Source organism: Python bivittatus, unplaced genomic scaffold (assembly GCF_059951505.1).
Source record: "Python bivittatus isolate LINGU-HERP-01145 unplaced genomic scaffold, Pbiv_v1 ctg000320_np1212, whole genome shotgun sequence".
Classification (NCBI taxonomy): domain Eukaryota; kingdom Metazoa; phylum Chordata; class Lepidosauria; order Squamata; family Pythonidae; genus Python; species Python bivittatus.
The window spans coordinates 12,608,596-12,634,432 of NW_028277052.1; the positions used below are offsets into that span (position 1 = coordinate 12,608,596).

Consider the following 25,837-nt stretch of genomic DNA (forward strand, 5'->3'; position numbering starts at 1 on the left):
TGGATAGCATTAATAGTAAAGGCTACAAGGAACAAGGTTTTTTTCTATGAAAACCACTGTGCTTTTGCACCTGCTTCCTCTCTAGCTGGGTATATACATGTACGAAACCATGTTTCCGTTCTCATTCAGCAGAGAGGGGAAGCAATTAGGTTAACAAAGCTTTCTTATACCAGGTCACATCACTGGACTGTATCAGCCCATATTACTTACTCCAGCTTTCAACTTGAAGCCCTTCATCCTGATGAGCATTCATAACAAAGGGTCTAGTCCAATGTTTGTCAACCTTAGCAACTTTAAGATAGGTGGACTTCAACTCCCAGAATTCCCCAGCCAGCATGGGAATTCTGGGAGCTGAAGTCCACATATATCTTAAAGTCACCAAGGTTAAGAAACACTGGTCTAGTCTGATATATGTGCAGTGTACCTGTTGAGAAGGATGTTTCGAACAGATTTAGATACGGAACTTTCCTGGGGAAGATGGGAATTGAACTCAGGACCTTCTGTATTCAAAGCAGGCAATCAGCCCTTGAGCTGTAGGCTTGAGCCTCTCAGGAGGACTTCTTCCATGTTACAAATTCATAGAAGCAGAAAGAAAAAGACGAGGCATTGTCCAACTTCCCTTTGTTTGCAGATGGACGAGTGGCTAAGCATCATCTGCCTCTTCCTCTAGAGGGGTGACTAATAAGGGCATGTTGCAGATTCACAAGGGTGTCCTGGTGGAATAAATGTTCATGCTTTTGGTCTGAAAATCATGTCAAGTTCCTAGAACAACACAGGGAAGACACCTATGCAAAGTTATCCCACAGTTAATGATGCAACTTTACAGGATATTAATATGTAGCTTTTCAGTGAAAGACTGTAACTAGGCTGTATAACTTGGCTGCTTATCAATTGTAGTCAGTTGTCCAAACATTTTATCAAGGTTTTCTTATAGGTGTCTAAGTCCAAAATAGTCTTCCTCTTCTTTTTCCTTAGGACTGAACAGATTGGATAATTTAAAATTTTTAAAAATGCATGCATATCAGTCATCACAATAAGTGGGGCTACTGGATGATCTGTAACTTCAACTGGACTCTCACACAAAAGATTTATTTCACTCATTTTATTATTTTCCAACTTGGAGCAATCGTTTTTAAAAAGATGTTACTATGTAGAATTTAACACTCTTTCACAAAAACAGGTCCTGCAGAAGCTAGCATCTATAAAAACAATTTCTGATGTTTAGCTAGAATAGCATAATGATTAGCGAGCATTAATACAGCTCCTTAAAAAAAAATGCCTAACCCCTTCTTCTTCATCCAAACGTATTAATTACTCCCATAATGTCATTCTACGATGAGTCATTCTCTTTCAGTCCAACCTAACACGCTGCTGATGTGAGAAAAAACGGAGGAGGAGATGCAAAACCTGGAGCAAATTAGAGTCACTGGTCTGAGATGGGCGGCTATATAAATGGAATAAATAAATAAATAAATAAATAAGTAAATTTGAGAGTTAGAGAAGTTAGATCTGCTTACCAGTAGCAGCTGCTTATAAGGTTCATACGGCAATATCTGTTTTAATGCAGACAGAAAACTATATAATGTAAGCCGTGATTTTGTTTCCTTTTATCTCCTTCGCTTTGCAGCTTCTCCTGCGGAGCAAACCAGCTTCTGTACCCATCAGCAAGATACATTTAGATACGGATTTTCTTTGCAAATTCATTTTCCCCCTCACTTTATTTATGTAGTTTCTCTGCATGAGCAGAGGGGCTGTCATCTTCCAAGGTATCTTTCACGTGTCGCTACAATTTATAACTGTGTGTTTGTTCTTCAGAAGTTTATCGTCCTTGTGACTGGTACCTAATCCAATATCTGAGTAATAACAGCAGCCCAGGAGATGGCAGTTACATGTCTGGCTCCTATTACAATCTGTGCAGACAATGCTACCCACTTCAAGGTACGCTGGGTTTACAGCAGTTGTTGCACGAGTCACAGCTCTCCTCTGCCCCCCTCCACCCGAGGTATAAGGATTTCAAATTATTGATTCAAAGCATTTCTATCCTACTCTTCAGCCAGTTTGCCCCAGAGCGCATCAAAAGAAGAACTGATGTTGCCATCAATTCACAATTCAATAACTTTTCAATATAGCTTAGCTAGATAATGTCTGTGAATATACAACCTGGTTTTTTTTCTTTTTTAGCTTTCTTTTTTCCTTCTTTTATAATGTTGTCTGTTTTTTCTTTATTTTTCCATAGTTAGTTACTAAAAGAATGGGGTGGGGGTGGGGAAGAAGACCATCCCTGCCTTTATACATACAGTCTAAAACAAACAACAACACAGAAGGAAAAAGAGATGGGGAGGGAAAAGGAAAATGACAAAAATCAGGTGCCAGTTCTTACAGTTTGATACAGTTTGCACAGCAGTAGTGCAAAGTGAGTGGTGTAAATATAAAGGGAACTGGAGGTTGTTTACAGCACCAGCTGGACTTCTATAGTTCAAAGACCGGAGAGGACAAAGATTACTGGCCTCTCAGCTGAGCTTATAGAATAATCCAATTTCTTTTCTCTCTCTGCTGTAGCTGAATGGAACATCTAGTAGATGACGGAAAGGCAAAACCCAACGAAGCCGATTCTCCGCAGGGCTGATGGAGACTCTGCTATTCTTTTTTACCTTCTGGAATGGCTGCTAAAAGACATAATTCTGTTGAAAAAAATGATAGTAGCAATCCATTTGTCAAAGGCTGCCTTTCCCAACACAAAACTGTCCAGAAGTTTTGGTATGCCAACTCTTGGAATTCCCCAACAACATAGTCCATGCTGGCTAGAAATGCTGGCCATTGGAGTCCCAATGCCTCTGGAGTACTCCCGAATGGAGAAGGTGGCTGAAAAATAAGAAGATGAGTTAATTGAAAGGTAATTGATTCCCAGAAATTGGTGGCAGTACAGGGCCAGCTCCACCAGAGGGTTTTGGGTATCATCAAAAGAAGCAAACTATTACTGATTCATTTTGTTATCACCGTAATTTTCCTGCCAAGAATGGAAGGATGGTGGAATACATTTTCTGGTTTATGTGCTAGAATAAAATGTTGGATTTCACCCTCTTTTTTTTTTTTTTTACTATGCCCCTTGATTGGGTGAGAGAAAGTTGCCTTCCCTTTCTTCTTTTTCGCTTTGTCTCACCAGCAAATATCATGGAACAGCCAAGCCTGGATTCACACACTGTGCTAAGCTGATTCCTTCACCATGATGTCTTGCAGAGGTGGACAACCCCTGCCATCTCAATTGCCATCCAGCCTGCAATATTATTCCTGAGAAAATACAGTGGCAAAATAGCCTAATATGGATAACATATTTCCCAGGGACTTGTTAGTGGCGGTGATGATGGGGATACAAGTGAAAGTCATGATGATCTATTTACCACTCAGAGGCTTCCTTCTGTGATTCCTATCCTTAAACCTGAAACCACAAGTGCCAAAAAGCGAAACCAAAACCAAACCAAACCACACACACACACACACACACACACACACACACACCGCTGCTTCGAAGAATATAATTGTTTCCCTGAATGGCTTTCTCTAGCCTTTCAAAACAGCATGAAGCTAATCTTCAACAGCTCAGAAGGAGGCCGCCCCAGCTTATTGAAGAAACCTAGTTTCACACTGAGCCATCAGCTATGCTTTACAAACCACAATGTTAGATTCACCCGATTCAGTACACCAAATCCAAACTACGTTGCTCACTGGCAAATTGTCTGAACTAGGCCTGTGTCTGATACAGAGGGATTGTTTGTAGGACAATGCTACTGCAGTCCCTATTGTCACTAGCTGTGGTTCACCATGGAGTGCTCATATGGAAGGTGACCCATGCAGCCTGCTGAATAAATAGGGCTACCAGATCTGGATTCCAAAATTCTGGTTGACCACTCAATGGGAGCGCAAAGGGTTGGAGTTTTCTGTATCCCTTTGCTGACTTCTAATGGTCATCCAGATGGTTTCAGTTCAGATCTGGTACCTGTAGCTTGAACATGAAAATTTGGTTAGTTACCTTGTTTGTTCCGAATATGAAAAAATGGAGTGAATTTCAAGCCAGTCTTGCTTGGCTTGAACTGCTGAGCCCAGTTCAGGCTTGGCCTGAAGATAATTTAAATTTAGGGAAGCTTTACCTCCTTTGAGTTGGATGAGGCTTGAAAAGGACAGATCCTTCCTCTTAGCCCTTGCTGGTCTTCCTCTGTCAAGTCGTTGCTTGGATTATACAGGCTGCTCTATCATGAATGAATGGGGGAGGGGGGTGGCAGCTGCTTCAAAGAAGATCAGAGATGGTCAAGTTGTGACATTCCAGATGTTGCTGGACTACAGCTACAGCCTCCTTCACCACTGCCCGTATTAACTGGGGCTGCTAGAAGTGGTAACTCAGCAATTTCTGGAGAGCTTTACATTACCTGTCCTAGTCGGTCCTAGACTAGATTTTACAGTTCCCCTCAATTCTGTAAATCAGTGATTTTGCTAGAAATATTTAGAGAAGAGATCTAGAGGAGGAATATTGTACTGGGAAGAATATCAGAGTCTGAATTCTTACTGAATTCTTGCTGAATATTCCTATAGGAATTGGGGTTTTGCTGTCTGGGATAGAACTATATGCTTCTGAATGATAAACCCTGACATCAAAAAATGGGTAACGTTCAGGTGGCTCTTAATGCAAACAATCCCTACATACCTTGTTAGTGTACCTCCCATTTCCCTGGCTTTGACGCAGATGGAGCTGCTGAGCTGATTGGGGCATGTTTGAGCTATCAATTATGCCTTCCTGGTCAAGGAATCCTCATATCCTCTTCAGATAAAAAGGAATATTAAATTCGCTCGGAGGAGCATATTCTGAGCACTGTGGCACCATCAGCACCAGGAAGACAGATGGTGATATATTCAACAATGGTAAGGACTCCCTGTTTCTCAATATTGGGGGGTATGATAAGATGGAGATTGATGAGGTCACTGGAGTTTGAAGCCTTAAATTTTTATAGAAAGAAAGGAAGGAAGGATGGTGATTAAAGGTGCAATTTGACACTTGCAAAGTTCCAAGTAAACTCAGAAAAATCCGGGGAGCCGTACTATCTTCCAAAGTCTCCCTTCCCTATGACTAAAATTATGAAACTTCTAGAATACAAATCTCATTAAAGTAGAATACTTTAAATCTGTTCAACTATAGGTAGCCCTGTGGTTTACTAGGGCCCTTCTCCAAAGCAAGGCCATGCTAGGACAGTACAGTATGTTAAATTAAATTAGCACAAACTAGTATGCAAACTTTCAGGTTCCATAGAGATATTACTCCGGCTGAACATTTTGCAAAATGTGGTGGTGGAGAAGACCAAGTTTGCCCTTTGTGACTTTTTAAAGATCAGCTTGGAGGAATTGGTCAAACTTAAAAGAATATGCTGCTGTTAGGTGCTTGGTACTAAATAGTTTTCATATTGCATCAAGTATTACTGGAACAAAGAAACAGTAACACCTCTCTCTCTCTCTCTCTCTCCCCCCCCCCCGTGTGTGTGTGTGTGTGTGTGTGTTTCTAAGTGTGTATTTGGCTACAATGCTCTCTGATTCACATCAGTGCAACTGAAGAAGGCAGAAGCTGAAATCCAACATTCTTACCGTTAGCCACTTAAAAAAAAAAATTTGGCGATGCACAATGTTCTTTCAGGATCCAGAAGAAAGTAAACTAGTCTAAAATGATACTTTGATACTTCATTCAGGTATGCATATTTTCCCACTTCTTTTCTCTTTTAACCTGCTCTTTTCAGACGAAGGCATCCCTTTGGACTTTTATATGGACCTTCCACAGTAATTTGGATCAGAGATAAAGAGAACAGCAGTTTTTGACCGGCTAACAGAGTTTCTAGGGTTTTTTTTTTTTTGGAAAACTGAGTGAGAGAACAGCCTGAATATGTGCAAAGGGTGGGGGGAGTCAATATCCCTGTTAGGTCAATATCTTTATTTACTCAACTCACCAGCATGAAATAAAATGCGAGGTTTTTATGTCTCTGATAAAAATTTCTGGAAGGTTTTGTGTGGTGTGCTGTTTTGTGCCTCGTGACCGGCTTCGTAAAGCGGTGGTCCTTATGTTGATTTTGGAGCCCTCCTTTTAGATGTACTTTTGACGCTGGAGTTTGGATGAACATTTTGCTGAAATCTTTCTCCTACAGGATATAGAAAAAAATAAATTCTGAGAAGCGGTGAAAAGCAACGTGGAAGATGAAGATTCGACTCTTTCCTGAGCTAGCCGCAGAACGTGCCCCGTGGCTCTGGTTAAAGGAGGGAAGAGAATCCCGGAAACTGGTTTTACTGGTTGTGTTTGTTGCTTTGCTGGTAGACAATATGCTGTTCACTGTTGTGGGTATGTAGTATTTGGTTTGCTCATTCCTCTTTGGAGTTTAATTAATTGTGGGGGCTTTTATATTGATTTTATTCTGCTTTGTCTCACAGTCACCACTTATTTCAGCAGCCACCTCTCGGTAGCAGCCATTCAATTTAGCCAGAATGCCCTGAAGTTACATCACTGTAGGGCATTCTGGAAAAAATAATATTGGCTGCCAGTGAGAGTGATATTAGTTACCGTATATACTTGTGTGTAAGCAGATAAGCTGACCTGCCTTTTTCATGGTATTTTGGTTAAAAATCTGAGGGTCTGCTTATCTGCAGGTGGGCTTATACACAAGTACATATGGGAAATACGGGTATTGTACTTTAAAAAAGTATTACTGTATATACTCATGGATAAGCCCATCCACGGATAAGCCAAGTCCGATTTTTTGGGTGCATTTTGGCACCAGAAATTCTCAGCTTATCTGCAAGGATATATGGTATTTGGCTGCCATCATCCCTAACCCAATCAGATTGCCCTGGAATATTTTGAGTGTGTATGCGTGTATGTGGGTGTGTAGATAAAAAGGCAGTTGGTAGAAGGCAGAGAGCGATACATTTAAGACAAAATAGAAACAAAAAAGCAAACCTGTTCTTTGCAGGACAAATATGACCTCACTCCTCTCTTTCTTTCAGTGCCAATCATCCCTTCATTTCTATATGCCACCCACAAAAATATTAGCCGCTCCTCGGTTCAGACCACCCTTCCGATGGCTCCCGTGCCCTTCTCAGCTGATCCTTATGCCTCAGGCTTGTTGGACTATGACAACGTCACTGTGACCATCTCAAGCCACGATGGTCCAGGCAGTGCCAATGGGAGCCAAGAAGAAACAGTTGCCACACATTTCCCCGCAGCTGCTTTGAACCATAGTTGTACAGATGGGACAGACTCTCTTTCCAATGAAAATGTTCGCGTCGGGCTGCTCTTTGCCTCAAAAGCTTTGATGCAACTCATAGCAAATCCCTTGGTGGGACCCTTGACCAACAGGTAGGTCAGCTTGTAAACAAACCCACTGATTTCATAGCCATGTCGTGGTTGGTTTTCCCCACACAACCACAACCCATGAAATAGGTTGGGCTGAAAGATTGAGTCTTGCTCACAATCACCCAATGAGCTTCGTGGCTAGGATCTGATTTGAATCAGGAAGCCTTGCTTCACTGCAACCCATTCAATTTGCAAGCTGTTCCCAATGTCCAGTGAGAGCCAATTTGGCCTAGTGGTGAAGGCATCAGGCTAGAAACCAGGAAACGGTGAGTTCTAGTCCTGCATGAGGCACAAAGCCAGCTGGGTGACCTTGGGCCAGTCCCTCTCTCTCAGCCCTAGGAAGGAAGCCATGGCAAGTCTCTTCTGAAATCTTGCCAAGAAAAGTGCAGGGACTTGTCCAGGCAGTCCCCATGAGTCAACACTGAATGGAAGACACCAAAAAAGAAAACAAAAATAAAAACGCTCAGTATATCCAGCCTGCTTTTCCTCCACATTGTCTTCACCAACTGCAGATCGAATGGGTTGAGAAGAGACAGGGTGGAGCCTGGAAGATTTCTGGCAAGCTTCTAAAACCTCCTTTCTCCCTTGCCATCAGATTAGATTACTCTGATGAACATTCTGTCGGTCGGTCCCGAGCCTATTGTTGCTTGATGGCAGTCTAGCTTTTCATTCTGGTGCTTCTCCCCAGCTCAGCTGAAAGCAGGGCAGTAAAGGATGTGGCAGGCAGACTCCCCAGCTGTTGTTGTTGTTGTTTTTTAAATGCCCATAATGTGGGAAGAATGTGAAGGAAAGTGTCTTCCTGGAAATGCAGGAAGTGAAATAAACCTGTTTTGTTTGAAAAAGGAATTTTCCATAGTTTGCAACATATTGCTGCTGGCTTGTTGACAGTCCTTGCTATTGGTAGAGGTGTATTTAGCACCAGAGGGGCAATAATTTCATTCTTTCTTATACCAGAGAGATCAAAAGTCTAACACCTTAACCCAGTGTTGTCCAAACTTGGCCACTTTAAGATGGCTGGGGAATTCTGGGACCCCAGACATTCTGGGAGTTGAAGTCCACTCATCTTAAAGTGGCCAAGTTTGGACAACACTGCCTTAACCCCTCTACCCCTGGGTAGTATTGCTAGGAGGTGGGGGAAGAAACCTGTTGGGTTCTCCCACATGTTCCCTAGGCACTGCTTGCTTTCGTCTACCCATCCCTCTTTTTGGAAAGGGGGATTGACACAAGCTTGAGGGGCCCCCAAGCTGTGGGACCCCAGACATCTGCCCTGCACATGGGCATTTGCCCAGGAGGGCCAGTATGTGTGTATAAATGACAAATCATGTGTGATGACCTCATAATGCAAATGCTGTGTCTTGCATCAGACCTTAGGGCACAAGCACATAACCGTGGCATTTGTGCGAAGATGTTGTCACATGTGCGTCTTCCGGCATCATCACAGTTTACTGTGGATGCTGCTGGTTCTGTGGACCAACTCTAAAAGCACTATTGGTCCATGGGAACAAAGCCACAGGCTTCAATTTCTGGTATTAGAGAACTGTTTGGGCAACCTTGATAAAATCTGTGTTGCTGTCAGCGCATCAGGGTAGACTAGACTAGGAAACCAAAGTTAAGAATGCTAATAGTAGTTTTATTATAAGGTTACAATAACAGAACCTTGTGCAAGTCTGAATATGCTTCTCCCTCCCTCTTGTTATCTTAATGAGAACTAGGGAGCTTCCTGTCTGAGTCGCTTTCTCAAATTACATTTCTGCCCTGGACTCAGATTTCTTTTATCTGACCACTGTCTTGCAGCTCTTCCTCCTACGCCTTAAGGTTATTCCTTCTGCTCATTACAGTTGCTGTGTTTGCAACATGGCCTCTATGGTGCTTCATAACAGTTGTGAGTCTCAGAAGACAGGCTTAACGGCGGCTAAAGCAGGCAACTGCAACCTGCCATTTAAAAGCATCTCCAATACCCCCCTGGATCTGATATTGCATCGACCTAAGGATTTCAGGAAATGAAAATCACGTCCCCTGTTATGATGGGTGTTCAGACACATGGTGGGAAATGGCTGTATTTTCTGGCTCCTCCTCCTTCTCTTTCATTCAGGAAATGTTTTGAAGAAATCTGTGTTTGACAGTGAACTCAATACCATTTTTTTTTTTTTGTCCACCTAGGATAGGATACCATATCCCCATGTTTCTTGGATTTGTTATTATGTTCCTCTCTACGCTCTGTGAGTATGAACACCTACACAATGTGTATCTCTTTCGATGTTGCTGGACTTCAGTGCTAGTCCTTCCTTACTATTAGTGGTGCTCTGTAGAACACATGGGAGTAGAGTACAGCAGTACCTTGTTCAGCCCATCCAACCATGGTTTACAGAATAGAGATGCGAATAATACAGAAACCTGTTCTCAGATTTTAGAAAATCTTGTATTTTCTTCCTGGAACAATATTGGATAGTTTTGGTTCTGGGGTAGGCAATTTAGTATCCTGCAAATATTTTGGGCTCCAGAATCCATAATATCTTCTGCCTTAGTTATATTGGCTGAGGCTGCTGGAGTTTAAATCTAAAACATTAGAACAGCTCAGTTTGCTTCACCTTGATATTGTTTGTCAATAAAATAATGTACACCCAGCATTTAAATGTCCCTTGTGTCCTTATATGTACATTGATTATTATTGTTATTATTATTTTACAAATGACTGTCATTATTCAGTTAATGTATTGATATGAATGGATAACAATCAATTTCTGCTTTACTTGGTTTCTCATTTTCCTAACATAAAATCAGTGTTGGCTTAGGCTTCCATCAATCTGCAAATTTATTTTTAAAAACTCTGCATGAAAATTTCAGCATATGCATTTCTTCTCATCGGCATTGCTGTGTGTGATTTTTTCCCCTACATAGCACTTTTTGCAAGTGTCTTCCCCTAATATAATATATTTTTGTTCTCACTTCCCTTCATATATTGTTTTTGTTTTGTTCTGAACATTGTCAAAAAAAAAATCTGAAAAATGCATGTTTTGGCACATAAATGTGTTGCAGTTCATGAACTGCTCTGGCAAATCACAGCAGTTCATGAACTGCCATCATTTAGCAATGAGGCATGTAAGTTCACCCCAAAAGTCTTTTCTGAAAGCATCCTTAATTCCAGTAATCCAATTCTGCACACTTTTCTTCCTTTAGTGTTTGCTTTTTCAAGGAGTTACACCTTGTTGTTCATCGCTCGAGCACTGCAAGGCTTTGGTTCTGCCTGCTCGTCTGTTGCAGGTAAACATGTTGGCAGGTATTACTGGCAATGCCACAGATCGTGTATGGCTGGGAGAGCACCCTGAGTGCCAGAAGGCACTTTCTAGCTCTTTACATCTTGTAAGTGAAAGCAGCAGCAAAAATCACTGAACCCAAGTTCAAGCTTTGGCATCTCCAGCGATGGTTGGGAAAGTTGCACATCTGGAACCCTTGATTGTTGCTATTCACATCAGTCAGCTGGATGACGAAAGGCCTCATTCACTCTGATAAACAGCCTTCCTTGTTCTCAAACAAGGGACCGAGAATGATGTGCCTACTGCAAGGTGTAATTTCTATATTAATTCTGCTTAACACCCTGGAGTAAAGAGGGAGATGCTGAAGTTATAAATGGAAAACCTATTTACTGAGTTGAAAAGTTTTGGGTAATAAAACAACAAACAAAAAAGAAAGAAAATCTCAAATACAGCACTGGGGGTACATACAGTACTTTCTCACTTATCACAGTATGAAACCACAGCTTCCACAAGCAATAGCTGATGGTGAAGAACAGGGGAAAGGAAGAGTCCCATAGACACAGTGAATGTTCCATATGTAGTCTCTGTCTTTCACTTCTGCACAGTACAATAAGGCCCATACTAACCCATGTCTGTTGCTTATTTCCAGCAACACAAAACTGATTGGCTTTGCTCTCTCTGCCTGCAGGTCTGGGGATGCTTGCAAGCGTGTACCCCGATGACTGTGAGAGGGGAAATGCGATGGGAATCGCATTAGGAGGGCTGGCTTTGGGAGTGCTTGGTGAGTACACTTATACTGTGTAGGGTACATGAGAACTCATGGAGAGTTCACTCTGGTATCTCTTTCCCCAGCTGCTTCCCTTTAGGATTCTGTTAATAGTTCAGTTGGCTTTGTCTGTAGTTCTCTAGCAGCAAGTAAGACATTTCCCAACAGCTAAGCTGGAAAAACTTGGATCTGTATCTGAATGGGTGACTGCATGTAAGCACTGTCTGCTGTGAATTATTGCTTAGTGTAGTATGACATATTGTGGAGTCCCTCTCAGGTCCTGCTATTACTAGTGGAGAGCAGGGACAGTGTTCCTGGGAGGGGATGAGTGAAGAACATTGGGAGTGTACTTCAAGGGTATGTACTCCTGACAGGATCACCCAAGGGATGAAGGTCATCCTAGTTGTCCAGCTAAAGCAAGCAGGGATCTGTATTGGGTAGCAATGTCATAGGAAGATACTGGAAGTAGGTGATCACTTTAGTGACAATAGCAAAGACATCATTTCAAACTCTGTGGGAGAAGGTAATGGTAAACCACTCCAGAATTTGACCAAGAAAACCACACAGATAGACAATATAATACCCCATTGACAATATAGTGTCATAACTCAGGTTGGATGGCACTCAACATGTTATTGTGGAACAGCTGAAGATCTTTTGGAGTATTAATGGTGCTTATGATGCATATAGATGGTGAGGGTGCTATGCAGGAAGAGAAAATCCAAAGCTGCAAAGACAGAATTGCAGCGGGAACATGGAATGTAAGAAGCAGGAATGTGGGAAAGTTCAATACGGTCAAAGATAAAATGAACTGACCACACATTGACAGGTACCATTGAATTGAAATAGGTTGGAATTGGAAACGTTCAGTCAGAAGATCACACTGTTCACTACACAGGACAGAAAGAAACAAAGAAGGAACAGTGTAGCTTTCATAGCCAGAAGGATATAGTAAAGACAGTTCTTGGGTATAATGCAATCAGTGACCAAATAATATCAGTTAGACTTTGTGGACAACCCCTATCTATGTTATGCACTGATGCAGAAGACTAGGAAGTTGATGAGTTTTATGGTCAAGTTCAATCAGAACCTGCAAGGAAGATGAGCTATTTGTGATTAAACGCTATTGGAAATAGTAAAGTGGTTGGACTGTATAGCCCAGGAAACAGAAATGAAGCAGGAGAAGAGCAACTTCCCAAGCAAATGACCCCAAATGCAATGTAGTCCATCTTTATAGCTGTTTCTATTATCCCTGTCCCTTTTCACATTAGCACCTCTGAAGTGTTTTCTTTGCAGTTGGAGCTCCATTTGGAAGCGTAATGTACGCGTTTGTTGGGAAATCATCTCCCTTTCTGATCCTGGCATTCTTAGCTCTCTTGGATGGCGGTAAGTCACCCTCTGAAGTGGTCAGATCAGGGCCCACCTTGAACTTTTGGGCTTCAGAGGTTAGCCCGGGTTGCCCATTTTTCTGTGAAGTAAATGCCACTGAGCATAGTGGGGCTTACTTCTGAGAAAGCATGCTAAGGGGATGGCAGCATCAAGGGAGAACCGAGCTACTCAAGCAGGGAACAGGAACCGAAGTAAGGTTGAACATAATTAGTAGGAAAGATGGAAAGATATTTCTAAGTATGAAAAAAAATAGCAATGATATTTCTGTTTTAGCTTTGCAGCTTTGTATCCTGCACCCAACAAAGATTTCACCAGAGGTAGGGCAAAAATACCCATGCATGTTTTCTTTTTATGTACGTACTGAAGAATTTTTACCCTGCTTGTTGAGGCAAGGGATCTACACATCTATTTGCTTTTATTTTTTAAAAACGCAAAATAAAATGATTGTTTAAAACCGCTAATCTAAAATATGAGATTAGGAGTTATAAAATTAAGAGCAAAGCAAGCATTTTTCTCAGGGTAAAAATATATGTGGGAACTCCCAAAGCTGCTTGAAAGGCAGGCCCCCTTTTTTTGGTGCAAACATACAGCTCATATCTCTCTCTGAAGCATTTCTGCCTTCTCTTCGTATTTTCCAGAGCATCAAAGGAACCTCCTTGTTGACCTTGTTGTGGGATCCCTATATTTTGATTGCAGCAGGTACATCTTCCTGCCTTCCTTATGGGCATTCGGTCTTCAGGTTATAATATGGATCATCCAGACTTAGCTTCTGTGGAACTGGAGTTGGCTTAGAAAAGATTCTTCTCACCATCAGCACTGCTCATTGTTTCTGGAACACTGCTGGAACACCAGAGCATAAGTCTGTTCCACCTCCTGCATGGTTGGCTGCCATATACTTGAAGATGGCCTTACACCTCTCCAGGCAAAATGAACCCTACTCTTTCTATTGTCCCACGCAGCAAGTGCAGAATCAGAGAGTCTAGGCCACTGAGTGCAGTGCAGGTTTCCAAATTAATAGCTGTCCAACTTTTCTTTGGACACATCCAGTAAATGTGAGCTCAGACTCTTGCTGTGGAGAAGATTCCATTGTCAAACTAATGGAAGAACCTATAGGACATTCTTCCTAAAATTCAACTGGAATCTCCCTTCCTGAAACACATTATTTCATATCTTGCACTGGCCCTCCTGGGCTAGGGCAAAGGGTATAGCTCTGGCCTTTTTCTCTGTGACACCCCTTCAGGTGCTCAATAAGTGCTATCATGCCCACTCTGAGTTGGGTTTTTGCAAATCCAAGCACATTCAGTTCTCTCCATCCCATCTCACTGGCTTCCAGTCTCCCAGGCGTCCATAGGGCCTTTCTTTCCACCTTGTATTTTTTTCACTTTCCCCGTATCTTTCTTCAGATGTGGTGCCCTGAATTGCATACTGTAATTGAGATGGGAGTCTGGCTGATGCTCTGCTAATTGCAAGAAAAATTATGAAGGTTCTACATCTCTTCTCTCCCTCCAGGTTCAATCTGCTTTGGAAACATGGGAGTTGCTATTTTAGAGGCCACTTTGCCCATTTGGATGATACAAACCATGTGCTCCCCAGAATGGCAACTGGGTAGGTTTTTTCTTAAAAAATGATCTTCACAGTAATTGGCTGGTAATAAAATATCTGGGTCTGGCTACTAGCCTTTCTCCAAAAAAAGTAATAGTTCTGGTTCCTGTTTAGGTTCTGGAAATGTGAATTAGTTAAATTTACACTAAGAAGCAAACTGTATATGTTTAAAGTCAACTTTACTCTAATCGCTTTAATCATATCTCCTGATGCCTACTTTAATTCCTCAAGAGCTAGTTTAGAAGAACTGGCACTGTGGAGTTTTACATGGTGGCTTTGGATTTAATCTTCTTTTTGTAAAAAAAAAAAAAAACTCCTCTATTTTCTGGCAGTCCTCACTTTTTGTAGCAATTGTCCCCCAAACAGTAGTTTGTATACAATAGTAGTTGTTTTTTTAAAGTTATAAACAGCACTCAAAAATTCAGAAAATACTTATGAGCAGAGCAGGACTTTATAACCATTTGTGTTCCTTGGGATGGGCTTGGTCTTTGAGTAGACAAGCTGGACAGCACACTTCAAAAAAACAAAACAAACAGATAGGGGCTGGAGAAATGTAGATTTTTAAAAATTTCATTTATATTTAATTAAAATTAAAATAGAGCTCATGAAGAAGGCAAGTTCCTCTTCTGTCCAATAAAAAACATTCAGTGGGAAATTGTAAAGGAACTCAGGGGTTGGTATTTTATTGTATCTTTGATGTATCAGCTTTGAATAAGTTGGAAGAACCTTGTCTTTCTTCCTGTATGAAACAAGCTCCAAATGGGACCTGTCCATGCAGGTTGGCCAGTAGCTCCATCTGGACGGGAAGTGCTATAATAAACTTCCTGTCTAGACTGTAGCTTTGCCTGAACTGCAGTAATCTTTCTAGTGCTAGTGTGGGTTTGTATGTCTCTCAGCTGTGATTCCCAGACTCATAGCTGTCTATCTTATCTTTCAGTCTCACCTTGGCAGCACCGCACATAGGCTCATGTGTGCTGATGCATATGACTAGTGCAATATTAAATAAAAAGAAGGTCTTCCTTCATCTATCAACGAACGCTGATACATTCAAGAGAGAAAGAAAAAGAAAGAGAGAGAGCTGGGCATATGGCTCCTGAAAAGCTCCCTACTGATTAAAGAAAAAGCTTCTTTAGAAGCAGAGGGTGGGTGACTCAGCACATGGCAATTATGTGCCACCATGGAGATGGGATAATGAGATGAAATAGCTGACTTTTGCTGTAAAAGGCACTGAAATTGAATTTGTGGAGGAACAATGCTCTCAGTGACACTTTCTGACACAGCAATTGAATTGCTACCTGGGCTTAGCAGAGTGACTGAGGACTGCTAATCAGTTTAAGGGCTGGCTAAACAGCCAGCCAGGAGGAACCCTTGATAAGATAGAGGGTCTGTGAGGATGCCTGGCCATCTTCTTTTTTGCCTTTCTGGAAAAACAGCAAGGCAGAGATGGGTGAGGTTATTGTCAAGAGGATGGGAAGAAAAGACAGGTGGTGATAGTGAAGGGTTGCCCATTCTGAGACTGGAGACAACATCCATGCAAGACAAAGTTCCCCACAGTCTTTCTAGGCCTGTGCCCCCTAATTTCATCATAGCATCCCATTATCTCTTTCCATATCCATTTCCCTTATTTTTATACCCCTTGACAGTCTGACACTCCCTTCTTCTCTCTCTGATTTTTAAAACAGTTTGAGTGCTTTGCCCCACTTGTGCACAGCATGTTTGTTTTATCCTGAATGCCTTTGGCAGAATTTATGTTGATTTTTTAAAAATGCAAACAATAGATCTATGGATCCCCAAGGTGTGGGAATCTGAGCAGCTCCTCTGGTCATTACCAGTAGGGACATTCTGTGCAGTACATTAAACGTCTGAGGATAAAGCTGGCATTTCAGGACCTTGGATAGCTCCTAAATGCCAACTTGCTTCCCCAAGATATGGCAGAAATTGAAAGCTTCTCTTGTGCTGGAGTCCTCCCCAGCTTTTTCTCCCACGTGCTTCCCCCTTCCTGAATAGATGTGAGGAAAAAAATGGATTAAAGTTGTGATGTTGAGCTAAACGCTTTATCATCTTCCTGTCAGGTCCTACTCTGTGCATTACTGGCACATTTTACCTATTTATTTGTTTGTTTGATTTATAAGCTGCCCATCTCACAGCAGTGACTCTGGGTGGTGTACAATGATTAAGACCACCACCACAACATATCGCCCATGTCACCTGGTTAAAACAACAATTCCATAAACAGAAGACACATCACCAGCGGAACCTCCTGGCCCTGGGGGAACACTTTGTCAAGGGTTTCCTGCACAGAGGTCCAAATCCTTGCTTGTCACCATGTTCACTGAGTGATCCTGAACCAGCTTTTCTTTACTAGTCAATTCTAATCCACAGAGTGAAGAGTGAAGATAGAATGAGAATGGGACCAGAATGAAGTTTTTGGAGAAAGGAAGGGCTAAACACGTACTAGTTCTGTTTAACACTTGAACAATTGAAAGAGCAACGGGTGGAATCTAGATTTAGTCCCATTTAGAGCAGAATCGTTGAAGAAAGCCTTCAATAATGTGGTGTCCTCCAGATGGTTCAGATTATGGTTTTCTTCATCTTTGTTTAGCACAACCACTGGCAGTTTACATTTGACCTCCTAGCTAGAAGAATACTGTCTCACCCTCATGTAGTCCTTAGCAACTTCTAGTTCAGGTTAATGTGTTGTTTAAAAGTGACTCATAAGTGAACATGGAGTTCTTGCATAGGAAGAACAACGTTTCTTTCCAATTTGCTGTTTGGTGTCAATAACACTGAGTAGTTAGAATAACTTTCCGCAGTCTAGTGCTCTGTTGATTGGTTGGCCCATATCTCTTACCTTCCTCACCCAGTATGGCCATTGGATGGGGAAGGTAGGAGTTCCATTTCAACACTATCACAGCTATAAGAGAATTATATTTCATCTCATATTCAAGGATCTCCAGTTCGCAGATTATAGATATTAGAACATTCTTGTTTGTTCCTTTAATGCAAAAAGACTCATAATTATATGCAATGGATCTTCAATATGAAATATAAATACACTGAAAAGATATGGTGTAAAAGCAGGATGAGACTAATGTCTGACATTCACATACTGAATATGAATGAGTAGTTTTGAACATCTAATACAAGTTTTTTTAAAAAATTTGCTTAACCTAGTGTTTCTTAGCAAAATGGAAAGAACATGGATTTCCCCAGAGGACCTGCAAAACAAGTAAAAAAAGCCGCAAGGAAATTAAACACCAGTGATTGAGTTTCTATAAGCCCATTGTGTTATAGTCAGGCAAACAGAGATGCTGGTGATAGCATCTGTCATCTGCAGGAGAATAAATTAACAATAAGCAACAGCAAGTCAAATATTTGATTTTGGTTTAATTATAACTGAAGAGCAAATTACTGTTCTGTTGATGCAAAGTGTAAAGTTGTAATGAGGAAGGAAGGGATGGGCTTAATATAGGTCGATGCCTGCAAGGACCTGACCATGAAACTTGTTTGAATACAATGGATTTTATGAAGCACTAGATAAGTTTTGCTATTCAGGCAGGAAGTAAGTATCTCTTAGCAACGGGATGCTGCCTCTAAAGGTTGAGTTGAAATATCATACTTAATATCTTTTGTTAGAACTGTCCTTCATACATTTGTCTACATTCAACTGAACAACGTGTTAGGACGATCTGTACTGACACACTCGTTCCTTATTTTTGTTAAAGAATATGTCTTTTGCATCAAACTGCATTGATGTACATATACTGTATACCCAATAGGATTCTAAGGGAAAGCTCAGGAGGGACTTCTATCCTTGGAAAGGCTACGGTGCCCTCCTTTCAGACTGACACTCTTTTGTTTTGCAGGGGTAGCTTTTCTGCCTGCCAGTATCTCTTATCTAATTGGGACCAATCTCTTTGGGATACTGGCCAATAAAATGGGACGGTAAGTAGAGGAGGTCAAAGGTTTTTGAAGCTTGGAATTCTGTGAGCTACTCTTGCAGCTTTTGACGGTGTGGTCATGGGGGAAGGAATGATTCTTTGGGAGTGTCCCCATTGTGATGTATAAGCAGGAGAAAGAAACCCAGGATTTAACCTGCTCTCTATATCCCTCCCTCCCTCCCCCCATCCAACTCTCTCTCTCTCTCTCTCCATCCATCCATCCATCCATCCATCCATCCATCCATCCATCCTGAATTCTTTAGCTTGGTAGAAGTTGCTTTTCATCTCATGTAGGTTGCTGTGCCTGCAGTAAAAGATCTGCCTACCTGCCTGCCTGCCTACCTACCTACCTACCTACCTGCTGGCCTAGGTTTCCTAAGTTGAGTTCCAGAGAGAATTATTGCAGGCATTTCAGGATACCTTTGGCAGGGGAGTCCATTGCTGATTTCTACAAAGGCATTCCAGTATGGATGGTTTTATTGAATTTGCAAGATGAAATGTTCAGACGGTCTTCAGAGCTGTTGATACCCTTTGTTCATTGCCTTTCTTGGCAGGTGGCTGTGTTCCTTGATCGGGATGATGGTAATAGGAGTCAGCCTCCTCTGTGTGAGTATGACAACATATTGCATGGCCCACAGATGGAGAAATCAGGCAAAGAATTCTAATTCCAGCTTAATATCCGCCAGCATTGTTGCAGGTAGGATAGGAATTTCAAAGAGAATATGGAAGTGGAAGCATGGATTCTAACAGAATTTTGCATGTGATGAGAGAAGATATATACTAGTAAACGATGGAAAAACATGGGAAAATTGAAAAGTGAAGGAAAAGAGTTTCCTCCCTCATTTTTTCCCCATTTCTTCTGTGATTTCCCCACCCTGTCCCACCATTTTCTTCCCTGGACCTTCATAGTTCTAGCCTAATAAACTCTTTCAAAGTAACCAGAATCTGACCTGGTTAGGACTTAAGCCTAACTAAGCTAAAGTGTTTTGCTTTATTTTAGTTTAGTGTCTTATGCAAATCTACTCATTATAGTTGTAAACCATGATTTATAGTTTACTTTATTATTGGTTTCATTAAACCATGGCTAAACAAATCATACCTTGGCATGATGCATGAGCCCAGCCATTTGAAGACTCTAGACTTTCTTCAAATGAGATTTTCTGTTTTACTAAACTAAAAGCTGGTGTGATGTGCAGAGAGAGCTACTGTGGTTTAAGTATTCATTTATTTATCCAATTTATATGGCCACCCATCTCACACACCCATCTGACTCTGGGCGGTGTACAATAAACCAACTACTAAAACAGATGATAAAAACCAGTTAAAGTGATTAAATAATTAACATACTGTGAGTAAAAACAAGATTGCGAGAGGGTTAAATTAAGATGTTATACATAGTGCAACCAATGCATGGGCTCTCTGCTGTTACGGGATCCCCAGGCCTCATGAAAAAAACCACGTGTCAACTTATGGCTTTCCAAAAGGCCATAAGGGTTGGGGCTAACCTCACTTCAGGGGGGATGATGTTCCAAAGGGCAAGTGCCACAGCAGAAAAGGCTTGTCTCCTGGGTCCCATCAGATGGAACGCCTTAGTGTGTGAGACCCACAACAGGCCTCTCCTGCTGGACCCAATGGGTTGGGTACTTGTAATTGGGGAGAGGAAGTCCCTCAGATAACCTGGCCCCATGCCATATAGGGCTTTAAAGGTCAAAACCAGCACCTTGAATTGCACTTGGAAGCAAACTGGTAACCAATGCAGCTCGCTGATCAAAGGTGCAACATGTGCCATTCTAGGGGCACACATAACTGCCCACGCTGCTGCATTTTACACCAGCTGAAGCTTCCAAATACTCTTCAAGGGCAGCCCCATGTAGAGCGCATTACAGTAGTCCATTCAGGAGATGACCAGGGCATGAGCAACTGTGAGCAGAGCATCACAGTATTTTACTCATTAGGCTTGATTCAAAGTTGCGGTTTGTAGAAGCATGTCGGAGAACTGTTTTCCTCAAGCACGGCATGGGAGGCTTAAAAAAGGGAGGACGGAGCCTCCCTTTGCAAGGGAATGAACTTGCTCTGGGTCACCTGTAATAGAAACATTTACAGAAATATAGAAGAAAACCCCAAACGCAGGAAATCTTTATAAAACCCTATATACTAATAGCCGTCCATTGTGTGGAATGTGAATCTAGCTACAACCGAAAAGTATCCAAAGATAAAAAGCCTGGAAGAACACCAAAGTTTCACAGGGACAGTGGAAAAGCTTTTAGAGCACATAAAACAAAGTAATCCAATGAATTTGGCCAGTGGCTTTAGAATATCAGTTGTTGTGGGAAAACCCACAAATTTGGGATGGAGAATGGAGTACCCTAGAAGAAGACACGGCTGGCTGCAACTTGGCCCTGCAACATTATGTTGCTGATGGCCAGATGCCTCAAATCATAAATCTCATGATTGGCGCCTGCATAATTATGATGGGTTAAACGAAAAGCGTCGTTCTTTCTAATGGTTGAATATTGCATCCCTAGTTCTGTCTTAGTTTTCACCAAAAATAAGAGATACTTTTATGACTTCTTCTGCGCCTTAATCCACTCTCTGTCTTGTGCACCCTAGATCCCTCTGGCGCAGAATATCTATGGACTCATTGGCCCCAACAGCGGGGTTGGTTTTGCCCTTGGTAAGGTTTTCAAAGACTTGGGATTCTGCACCAAATCGTTCAGGATGATTACCTTCAGTCAGTTTTACTAGATACAGCTATAACTGAATTGTTTCAGAAAAGGAAGTGAAATTTTCCTGGAGCCAAGCTCAGTTGAGTGATTTTATGGGCACAACAATTCTTGGCAGAAGATTTTTCTATGGGGTGGGAAAGAGTCACTTATAGCAAGGTTCAAAACTGAATGGGAATACGATGTACATTTCAGATTGTTGGTGATGGCTCTTTGATACCAACCATACGGGACACAAGGACAGTTTGGAAGCATAATTGCTTGCTGTTCAGGAAACATGAACAGGAGATAAAATACTATTTCTTATGAGATCTTTTTTGCTTTATTTTGGGACCAGGTATGGTGGATTCCTCAATGATGCCTATCATGGGATACTTGGTGGATCTTCGCCACACTTCTGTTTATGGCAGCGTCTATGCCATTGCTGACGTCGCGTTCTGTCTAGGCTTTGCTATTGGTATGGACTGATATGCATCGTGGTGATGTACCATTACCTTTACGTGGCATCTGTATGCTGGCAATCCCTAGGAGACCGAACAATAGATTATTTATTTATAAAAATAAGCTCTTTCTCACACACGCAAGACAGAAAAAGAACGGATGCATGAGCCAGACTTAGTCATGCTTTGAGGAGACCCATTCAAATCAACACAGAATGTTATCACGCTTAACTTTTTATAATTGATTTCAATCAGTCTGCTGCAGTGTTGCTCAATCTTGGCAACTTGAACATGTATGGACTCCCAGAATTCCCCAGCCAGCATCTTCAAGCTGCCAAGGTTGAGAAATAGTGGTCTACTACATGCATCATTAAATCTGGATCTAACTGCATACACATACCCAGAGAAAGAGATTAATTTGTTAGAAGTTTGTCTGTTTTGAATTGATAAGATGTAATTTCATGGAATATAGAGATGGGAGGATTACTATTAATTATTTATTGGTTAGATATACATCCTGCCATTCATACAGGAGCTCAAAGTGACACACCTAGTGCTTTCTTTCCTTCAGTTTTTCCCCATGAAAGTAGGTTGGGCAGAGAGGGAGTGATCGGCCCAGTCACCCAAGGTGCTCCCGTGACTGAATCTGGGTCTTCCCATTCCCAGTTCACTGTCTCTCTGTGAGAAGAGGGGAAGTTGCAGGGGTGAAATCTATAGCGGCAGTTTCATATACAGGAGTTCCTAAAGGATACCTGTACTTTAGCAACTTTGCAGCTCTCCCAAATTTGTTGATTCTTCTGGTCAGTGCTGAAGATGCTGATGTTAGCCTTGTGGGGTAAACCAGATAGGAATCACCATCAGATGAGCTAATTCTATTTTATTGTAAAGCTACATTGACAGAATCTTGCAATTCTTCCCCCCCCCCCGTCTCCCTTACAGCCCAAGAAACTAGGGAGGGTCCCTTCTGAGCCTCTTGCCCCACCCACTATCCAGCTGTGGGCTATGCTGTCTCTTATCTGACTGTTCCCTTGGCAGCGTCTCTTGGCCCAGCCTCCCAAGGTCTTTCCCACATACCACCACATCTGCCCCTGGACTCATAATCATGGCATTCACTCTCTTAAGATCAGAAACAAAGAGAGTCCTAAACCCTAAATCCACTCTTAGTTTTTTTTTAAAAAATCAGTTTTTCTCATCTTTTAATTTTCTCTTGTCTACCAAAAAACAAGCCGATAAACAACAACATCTGAAAATTATCCAGGGCTTTGGGGAAACTCCTTTTAAAAGCAGAGAATTGCTGCCCTGCCTTCACGCACCTCTTTCACTGACTAAACTAAGCATGCATCTCCTGTTCTGAATAATGTTACTATTGTTTTGGACAGGTCCCTCTACAGGAGGTGTTCTAGTACGGACCATTGGCTTCCCTTGGCTCATGGTCATCATTGCAGGAATCAACCTCGCTTATGCACCTCTCTGTTGGTTTCTACGGAGCCCCCCAGCCAAAGAGGAGAAGATTGTGAGTTTGGAGAAAATGGGGGCGGGTGCCTGGTGGTTCAACCCAAAGGGGAATAAATAATAAATATCCCAAAGGATGGTTGGTTTATTTATTCATTTATAGCATAATTTGAGGTCTACCCATAGAAGATCCAAGGGGGGTTGCTTTTCATGATGCCCATTCCCTATTTAAAAATTTAAAAGAAACTATAAAAGAAGTCAAGGAGAAAAGTAGATGCCTAGTGGGCAGCAAAGGAAATATTTGGGACCCCCAATACCGTAAGTACACAGTGCATACTACGCAGTACTATTGCAATAAATTATAGTTTACAAACCACAGTGATTAGAATTACACATGCTATGTTGCAAACTATGTTATTTTCACATGCTTATGCTACAAACAAGCAAGTCACATTATGGCTTAGTGCAATGTGTGAACTCAGTCTCTTTCTCCCTGGATGCTTCAGGTTTCCATTCTCATCCTCTTTTCCATCCCATAATGGCTGACGATTTTGTGTTCAGACCAGATTTTTTCCCCCTTATCCTTTGTCTGTCTGAGAAGACCTCAGACCATTTCCTGTCTTTGACTTATAGAGATTAGAACATACAACAACCGTTGTTATGGTGACATAAAGCCTATCTTCCTTCTGCGTTGCATGGTGATAGTCGGAAGCACCTATCACCGTTTTCCTACTTGCATCCAACCATGCCAGAATCATGCCCTGGGGCCTTCTTCTTTTCTACTGCATTGCATGGTTAAGTTACTCCAAGTCATCTTTAGCTTTTTCAGTGTTAGCCGTGGGGAAAGGTCCTATAAATTACTAGCAAGGAAATGGCCTTTGGTAAGATAGCTTAGACTTTGCACTAATTAGAGGGTAGGAATGGAGAGAAGAAATACATCTCTGAAAAGGAAGACAGGTGAAAACACAGCCTTGCATATAAGAAGCATATATGAATTGATCTGTGCAGATCGGATACAGAGATTTAGCTGCTAAAAGGCCCCACATGGCCCTTGGGCCAATTTCAACCAGTTTTTGACCAGATCCCCATTCCCACCCCCCACCTTGCAACGGATCTGCTTATATTAATAAAAGTGAGCTGTTCCTTCTTCCTGCTACTTGGGAAAGAGAGCGAGAAGGAAGTGTCAGAAAGGACGGGGTCATCAGCAAGCTTATGGAGGTCCTCTGCTTTCCCTATTTCTGTTTATTTCTACGTCAGCAAAATAGGGTCCTCTACTTTCCCTATTTCTGTATTTTCAGGGTTTCAAGGGAAGGGCAGTTCAAAGGCAGATGTTGTGGTCTGCATTCAGAAGATCCCAGTTCAGGCCATGTCTGCTTCAGGCAGGGTTGGGAAGCTGGAAGCTTGCCTGAAACCAGGAAAGGCTGGTGCTGTCTCTACCTGCTCCCACTCAGGGCATAAAAATGTCTTGGGAATACTGTTTTTCACCATGACAAGGTCTTCATCTCATCCCCAGTCCATGAATTAGAGAGGCTTAAGTAGTCTTTAGTTATTCCAATGTGAAAGTAGTATTTTTCTTCTTACTCGGACAATGGCTTGAAGGAAAGTGCCACAGTGACTGAGACAGGTGGCAACAGAAAGGGGCAGGGATCAGCAGTGGAGACAGCCAATTTCATGCCTGTGTATTAAATCAAATCAAATCAAATCTTTATGACGGTCATAGACCAGCATATCATGCCAGTGTAGTTTTCTGCTAAATAAGGGTTGGGTAGAGAGCAGTTCAGCTCAGCAGTGGGGAAAGGCCTCTAGATAGATTAATAGCTGGACTATCTGTTCAGATATAAAGTGTATGTTTGGACTGTTCTTCAAACAGAGAAGCAGGATCTCTAAAATGGAACATCAGGTACTAGATGGTTCCAACACTAAATAGGTGGAGAAGAGTATACCTCATGGGAAATATTCTCTTAAATATTTCTTTAATATCTATTAAATATTAAGAATATTTATTTATTTATTTAATATTAAAGATCTTAAACAGTGTGCCCAGGATTTGGAAGCCCAATTAGACTTGGGTCCTGTACCCAGATATGTGTTCTTGGGCAGTCATTCAACTTTTTTCAAGCTGGCTAGATATCTAAACCAAATAAGAGTTTCCAAATTCAGCAGATGCCCAATTGCAGTTAATAATACCCCATCTAGTCGAATTTCCAGGCCACCGCTCCATTTTATTTACAGCTGCTATTATCCAATCAGTGTGATCTTATTTCATTTCATGTGGCTGGGTTTTGCTTTACTCTTTGTAAAATACATCACAAATGACCGCACCAGTTTGACAACGATTGGGTTTTACTGTGGTTTTTATTTGCTGCCGCACATTTTGTTTTCTTTCTCTTCTTGAATTGACCGATGACTGTCCTGAAGCATCTTGCCTTACTTGTTGGACATAGAGGACATCTTCTCTCCTTCTTTACCAGCTCCCTTGGGGGGAGGGGGAGAGCTCTACTGGGCTGAAGGAAACCAGTGATCAGGAAGCACTTTTAGATGCCATAACAGGTCCTTTGAAAAACATATTCTGGATTGCTATCCCCGAGTGTGACAACGATGCTCATGTTGGTCTTTTGCTTCCCTTCTCCCTCCTTCTGGTCCCCTTTCTCAGGCAATTCTAAGTCAGGAGTGTCCCATGCCGTCCAGAAGCTACATCACTCAAAAGGCTCTCCAAGAATTTCCACTCACAGACAACAGCGATGAAGAAAACGAGACTGATTTATAGAAAGAGGGATTTACTTCTTCCTTGCTCCCTCCCTTCCAAATCCCCTTCTATTAACTGTACCTTGCATTTCTCCCTGTCCAAAGTTCCACTGCTGTGGGTTGTTGAGTGACTGAGTGAGAAGAAGC

General features: G+C 41.8%; 1 protein-coding gene across 1 annotated transcript; it reads left to right on the top strand.

The window, feature by feature from the left end:
* The first annotated feature begins 6,271 nt into the window (after nt 1–6,271).
* On the top strand, nt 6,272–25,837 carry SLC18A1 (solute carrier family 18 member A1). The gene is made up of 15 exons (XM_007433734.3): nt 6,272–6,367; nt 7,030–7,381; nt 9,539–9,597; nt 10,556–10,639; nt 11,321–11,413; nt 12,695–12,784; nt 13,061–13,104; nt 13,426–13,486; nt 14,297–14,392; nt 18,256–18,334; nt 18,885–18,936; nt 20,941–21,004; nt 21,391–21,510; nt 22,873–23,006; nt 25,599–25,837. The coding sequence occupies exons 1-15, from the start codon at nt 6,349–6,351 to the stop codon at nt 25,710–25,712; spliced, it is 1,461 nt and encodes a 486-aa protein (XP_007433796.2). The 5' UTR covers nt 6,272–6,348; the 3' UTR covers nt 25,713–25,837.